Source organism: Egretta garzetta, unplaced genomic scaffold, assembly GCF_000687185.1.
Source record: "Egretta garzetta isolate BGI_Z169 unplaced genomic scaffold, ASM68718v1 scaffold218, whole genome shotgun sequence".
NCBI lineage: Eukaryota > Metazoa > Chordata > Aves > Pelecaniformes > Ardeidae > Egretta > Egretta garzetta.
The window spans coordinates 447,448-454,081 of record NW_009260618.1 but is presented as its reverse complement, the minus strand read 5'-3'; the positions used below and the strand labels follow the sequence as shown (position 1 = coordinate 454,081).

Here is a 6,634-nt window from a genome sequence, read left to right as displayed (position 1 = left end):
AGGGGCTGACAAGTGCACAAAGATCAGCCACGGCCGCAATGCAGGGCACGATGCTCTGCAAATACACCTCCACGCTCCACATTTTACAAGACTGGAGGCTTCCATGGCATTTGTAAGGAGAGGCACAAGCTATTCGCACCCTGCTTTTCTCAAAGGTGTTCTCCCTGTTTTAGTGGGGCGATGGTTCCTAGACACAAGCTCGGCGTCCAGCCAGAAATTAATCGTCCCATCGGGGCCACATTAAGCTCCCCGCTCGTCCTCGCGTTATTTGGTAACGGAGGCTGCAGGTTCAGCCTCCCCACACCGGTGGTTACCTGCACCCTCAGGGAGCCCTGCAGACTTTGCACATGAGCAAAGACGGTTTTGTGCGCAGGGATCACTGCAGAAAGGGTGCATGCAGTCCTTACACGGGTGGATGTTAATGTTTTTAACTCACGTGTCACAGGATTACCTTGTGCAAGCGAAGGTACACATGCGCGGAAGAGAGTTTATCCACGTGAAACCTACAGAATAAAAAAAAAAGCACATTTAACAGAGGATGCATGGTCTGTTCCGAAAGATTTACATCCTAGCAAGTGACAAAACAGCGGGACAACAAAAGTATAGAAACGTTCATGATACACACGTTTAAAAGCAGGCAAGGGAGTCAGAGCCTACGCTTCAAAAAACATCAGTCGTCTCAACGGAAGACCGAAAAAATAAAAGCCCTTTCCCCCTCCATTTTTTTTTTTCTTTTAAATGCTGTACTACATGCAGGCAACACTCACCCGATGAGCCTATGCATGTGGCGGTTCGGGCTGTCTATTTATTCTTAAGAGAAACAGGAAACTGGTGAACCCTGCCGCAGGCACTGCTAGTTACAGCGCTTACATGACTGGTCTCGAGCCCACAGAGCAAAAACAAAACCAAAACCTGCCAGTTTCTGAGCAGAATAGTCCATGGAGGTACCCGTCCTGACAGCAGGCGCGCAGCAGTTCTGCGTTGCCTTCATCCGCTGCCTCCAAGCCTTCCTAAGCCTCCATCACCCCCCCCCGCCCTCTCCCCACCAGGCTGAAGAGTCCTCTCCTCTCCAATCCCTCTGCACAGTGTGGCTGTTCAGCTCCTTGACGGCCCCTGTTGCTCTTCTCCAGCCCTTTTCTAACTTCTACCATGATCACCCATTTTTTAAGCCTCTGTCCTGATCCACACTCACTCCAACCCTGCAAACTTCCAAGGACGGAAGGGGGGAAACTGATCTCACGCCACCTCCCAACCTTTACACCATTTTCTTTTTAATATAATGGGACTTTTTCCTTCCTGCTGCAAGACAGAAAACCCTCAAGCACCAACATATGAACTCTCACTTGTACCTCCTGAGCCTCCTACCCCAATTCCACTGGACCCCTCTTAAGCAGAGTTAAGTCTAAAAGGTGCCAGACACCATTAGGAGAACGACTCCCGGGAGGCCTCTGCAAGAGGACCTTCGGTATTTTGATGGATGGCACTAGGACTTAGACTAGATATAAGGAGGAAGTTCTTTACAATGAGGGTGGTGAAACACTGGAACAGGTGGCCCAGAGAGGTGGTGGAGGCCCCATCCCTGGAAACATTCAAGGCCAGGTTGGATGGGGCTCTGAGCAGCCTGATCTAGTTAGCGGTGTCCCTGCTCCTGCGGGGGGGTTGGACTAGATGACCTCTAGGGGTCCCTTCCAACCCAAAACATTCTATGATTCTATGAAAAAAAAAAAAGCAACATGGATGATGTTGATGTGAGCTCCAAGATACAGAAGAGATGGGGAAAGACGACTTTCATCGTTCAGGCAATCTGAGGACGAATCTCAAGGTCACTCCTAACTAACAGTATAGGCATACCTTAAATTACATAGGGATAGGATAAACATGAGACAGAAAACGAAGGTGATACTGCTACAACAAAGTGCTCTTCAGCTGCTGACTGCTGACAAAACGTCCTCTACGGGGTGTGTTAGCTACTACCAACTCAACCTCCAGCTCATCCTGGCAAAGGCCACCTTGAAGAGCGAGAAGGGGCACGACCCACGGCTGGTAAGGAAGGAGAGGGCAGCAGCTGTGATACGTCTGGTCCGTGCCTGAACGCAAGCTAACTCCTTCTAACCATCTCACAAACCTGATCGGTCTGGAAACTGCAGGGACTAATCCAGCCAGCAAAGACACCACCAACTGCTGCTACCAGGATGGGGAACTCCTCTGCTCTTGGATTTCTCTTCTGAGGAGATCTCACGAGCCAAAACCAACCCATGCATGTCGGAGCACTCCCTTTTGCCCGCCTGGCCATGGCTCTAGTGGGTCTGCTTAGAGCAGACACAGCTTTCACCTGGCAGGAGTTGAAATGTCCAGCTCCTCTGCTCCCGCTCACCAGCTCCAGCTCCTGGGACAGCAATGGCTGTTTCACAGGCCAGGCCAGTACTCGCCCACAGCGGGGACACGAAGCACACGTGGAGGAAAAGACACTGTGAGACAACAGTTTTTTCTGGCCACAGCATTTACTATCACTCAAAAAACTTGCAGTTCCATCCCCAGGCCCCGTCTGACTGCTCCACGATTTCATGTGTTCATGCCTCCACCCCCCTGGTCCTCTGTCAGTCTTTTGGTTTTCCAGGTTTCGCTTGTCTGTGCATGGGGATACCCAGGAGCTACAACTCTCGCTCGACTCGGGAGATGCTCACTTACAAACACCAAGCTGCCCTTCTCATTTAACTCTGCCCATTTCCCAACCACGCTACGAGCAACAGCAAGCCAGCACCTATATTCTGAAACACAAATATCCATGTATGGAGTTGTTGCTACTCCAGCAGCTCCATGCACAGATAAACCCCAAAAAGCTTCACAAAGGGACCAGCTCTCACGATGAATGAAGCGGGGAATGGAGGGGGAGATGCAGGGGAATGAATTCAGAATCAGCGGGGTCCCAACTGCTGCACCTGGGTCTGCTGCAACCCACCTCCACCCTGGGATTGCATTTAAACTGCTAAGGGGGAATAAAAAAGAAAAAAAGAGACTCCACAGCGCCTGCGGAAGGGACAGGGCTGTTAGGATCATTCGGCTCGGTTGCATAGCGAAAGGCAATTTGTTTCAGTACCTACCAGATATCTTCAGGCCAGCCGTACTTTATTAGGTCTTCATCTGTAGGAAGAAAAGTACCGATGAGCAAAGCCCAGGGCCTCATCCACACCAAATCAAACTGCCTGACAAGAGCAGACACCTTCCCCTGGCGTAGAGACAGAAAAGGGCTTTAACGCTGCACCTGCCTGCTTGCAGATATGGCAGAGAAAGAGGTACGCCAGGAACACCTCTGCCACGTAATTTTGAAATTTTTAAGCAAAAATAGGTTTCTTCAAGTATCAGTCTAACAGGGGGAGACTTTCAGGGCAAGCCTGCAAAATAGCCATGCTAACAGTTCTCCCTTGGAGCCAGATTCCCGGTTTCCCACCAACTGCTGCTGGGGAAACAGGAGGCGCAGCAGAACCGTGACCTTCACCAGGAGGGAAAGGACAGGCACGGGAAACCTACAGAGTACAAACGCTCACTGGAGAGGGGAAAAATACAGTGACCGAGCAGGGAAACAGAAGGTAGATTTGCAAAAAGTGCCAGGCACAACCTGAAACCCAGTATTTTTTTCCTCTAGACAGTTTTTTTCCCAGCTAATTTCGTTTTCACTTGTATTTGAAGGCAGTTACTCTGCCTAGAGGATTTACAAAATGTATTTATCCTAACTAAGAGTAACGCAGTGGATTTCAGAGGGGTAAGCCAGAATCACTTGCTTTGAAACAAGATTTCAAAGAATATCTGAAGTTAACACATACAAAAGCGTCCTTTCAAAATGATCTTAAACCTCCCCCAAATCTAAATCCAATTCCTTAGGTATCATTACATTAATGTACTTACTTTCGTACTTATCTTTTCCCATGTAGATGGTGTAAACAGAAGGAACGACTGAGGGATAGAAAGAGGAAAACAAATCAAAAGGGGTTTGGACAAATTGCGCAAGGAATGACGAACGCATCAGTCTTGGTCACAGAAATGAGAATGAAAACTGCTTTATCCATCCATCCCACTTCCCTCCCGGGGCCAAAAGAAGATTGTTTGTCATTTCCTCCTGATTTTGTCCCAAAGGCTTCAAAGGACTTTGGAAAGTGGCGTATCCACTGCTTTCCACGGAAGATTATCCAGAAAGGAACAGCCTTCTGGGCAAAACACCCTCAACATCCAGGTGGTTCAGATTGTATCTGTGTAATTGTATAAGCTGTTCAATTAAGCACACGTCTGCGAGCCAGAAAGGCTGACGTTGTGTTTATGGCCTGGGATTAACTCTCTATGCAGCCCCAAGTGAAACAGCTCATCTGCTTGGCCTTTGCTTCCCCACAGTACCAGAAGCCCAACGTGAACCTCCCCCAGGGTGGCCCGGGAGGATTAAAATTCAACGGGAAGACCGGGAGTTGCATAACCAGCAGTTGGTGACTTGTTTGTCTCATCTGTGCCTTTTTGGGGCACCTAAAGCAAGGTCCTTCTCTTCTTTGGGGCTCATTCCATCACGCAGTGAGGACACTACCAATTCTAGGAGACCAAACAAGTGTCCCTTCAGCATCCGGACCAACGGCCAGCAGAGCTGGGAGACGGACACAGAGCAGTAAGAGGGTGGTAGAGTCAGGGAAGTGCTGTTGAAGAAACCACCAAGCAACCTGCTTTTAAAAAAAAAAAAATATTTAAAAAAATTTGCTGTTTTTGCAGCTGCAGCCATAGCTGCCAGCCTCAGCACTGCGCTGAAATGTAGCTGTTCTTCACGTGGACCTACAGCACCCACACGCTTCAGCACGGGGGTTACCGAGAGCGGGTTTGCAGCAGACGGCCTCGCACCGTAACAGCCCGTGGCCAAAACAACCGTCTGCAGCAACAGAGGTTGGTGTTTTTCGTATGCTGTTGCAGAACAAACAGAACTCTCGGTGGGATTGCTACAGTCGCTCACCGGTAGCGCGCAAACTGAAGGCTAAGAGCAAAGAAATGAAATGCGGGTGGCCAAGCCTGCCCCCACAAAACATCCTTGGAAAATACGGAATCTAACCTCATATTTTCAAAGTCACTACAATAGGAGACACGCTTCACTTCCGTGCCACAACTCTGGCAGTGAAATGCCCTGGATCACAAACTGCTTATCGACCCAGTGTGAGGGCATTTTTATCGGAAATCCAACATTACCAGCACAAAGCCCAGACAGCACTTTCCAATTTAGTAACGAGGAGCTGGAAATTCAAAAATATGAAGGGATTATATGCCTGTGGGACTTGAAGATTGGAAAAAGTCCACCCTGGACACATAGGAAGGTATGTCTGGAGCATGCGAGATCATCACGACTTACAGGCACTACCTAGAAGCATAAAATTAAATGCTCAAAAATAAAGCTGTGTTAGCGATGGTTCCGTGAAAACAAAGCCCATCCTGCAAACCAGTGGGGGAACAATAACATAACACGCGGGAGGTTACTTCCAACCCCTATGATTTAACACACACCAGTAAGAGTGCAACAATTTTTAGGCAAACTGCAATAGCCTCATTATGACAGCCCTCTCTCTGGCAGCGTAATCGCTTATAACGTGTCCGAAACCCTCTGCAGAGCTATCATTTAAAAATCAAGGAGATCGTTCACACCATTAGCGGAGTTAACTGCAGCTCCTTGTACCCCCCAAGTCACCCTACACATCTGCCAGGCACTTTCCTCCCCACAAAAAGGCCGGCGTCCAGGAAAATCTCTGAAGTTCTCACTAAGCAGCCTGCTTACCAGCAGGAAACGTTTGCATCCGAGCGTCAGGTTAAGGGATCAATGCAGCCAGTGTGTCTGTTCATCTGGGGTATAAAAGGCCTGACTTTCCACAACAGAGAAAAACAATTTTTTAAACAAACCCTGAGAACAAATTTACTTAAAAAACATTCAAAAGACCAGTAAGTTTTGCATTGCCCAAGAAAAAAAAACAAGCAGCCAGACACTCAAATCCTTCCCATGAAGGACCTTTGCCTCTAGAGTTGAGGAAAGCAACGCTACAAAAATCTAGTGCGTGGATACAGCAGGCAAGGGGTAAAAACCACACTGCAACTTTCACAAGCAGGTTATCCACTGGTAAGGGCTGGGGTCAAACCCCAAAGCCATATTCCTGTGCTGTCCTCTGTATCGTCAGCCCACGCTGCACCAAACCACAGCTCCCTGCGGCTTCAGAAGTGGCCAACCTTCCCACACGGGCAAGCCAAACGATCTGGCAATATGAAAGGAAAAACAACGAGATAATTCACACGTTATGCCTTCCCCCAAACTTCTGACAGCAGTACACTTGAGAAAGCTTTCCAGAAGTCGCTCACCGGTACCGCTATTCATTCAGGGCTGTCGGCAAGCGCTACGGAGAGGCTCCTCAGCTCAGGGAAGCCCGGAGCTCCCGAAATGACTTTAAGCTGCAGCTGAATCCGGCACAAACCGGGTCCTTTACACTCAGCCCACCCCAGGGGTTCGCAAAAAGGCACCGTCGGGACTAACAGGGTGCTTAGAAGCGTAGGGGCAGGAGGACGGGCCGGTACCGGACGGCCCCGCTCACTGAGGAACCGGGCAAGGGGCGCGGCCCAGCGCTGCCCCCCT

At 49.3% G+C, this 6,634-nt stretch overlaps 1 protein-coding gene across 2 annotated transcripts in view; it reads right to left on the bottom strand.

The window, feature by feature from the left end:
- Positions 1-6,628, bottom strand: part of CCDC25 (coiled-coil domain containing 25) — a 12,172-nt gene extending 5,544 nt beyond the window's left edge. The window contains exons 1-4 of one of the 2 annotated variants that reach the window (XM_035900732.1): positions 4,387-6,628; positions 3,904-3,951; positions 3,102-3,141; positions 452-503 (exon numbers count right to left, since the gene is read on the bottom strand). In XM_035900732.1, the coding sequence (XP_035756625.1) occupies positions 452-503; positions 3,102-3,141; positions 3,904-3,925 (114 nt within the window). In that variant the 5' untranslated portion in view covers positions 3,926-3,951; positions 4,387-6,628. Of the gene's footprint in view, positions 1-451; positions 504-3,101; positions 3,142-3,903 lie in introns of both variants that reach the window. The other variant, XM_009645259.2, reaches the window with a different exon arrangement.
- Between the last annotated feature and the right edge of the window lie 6 nt (positions 6,629-6,634).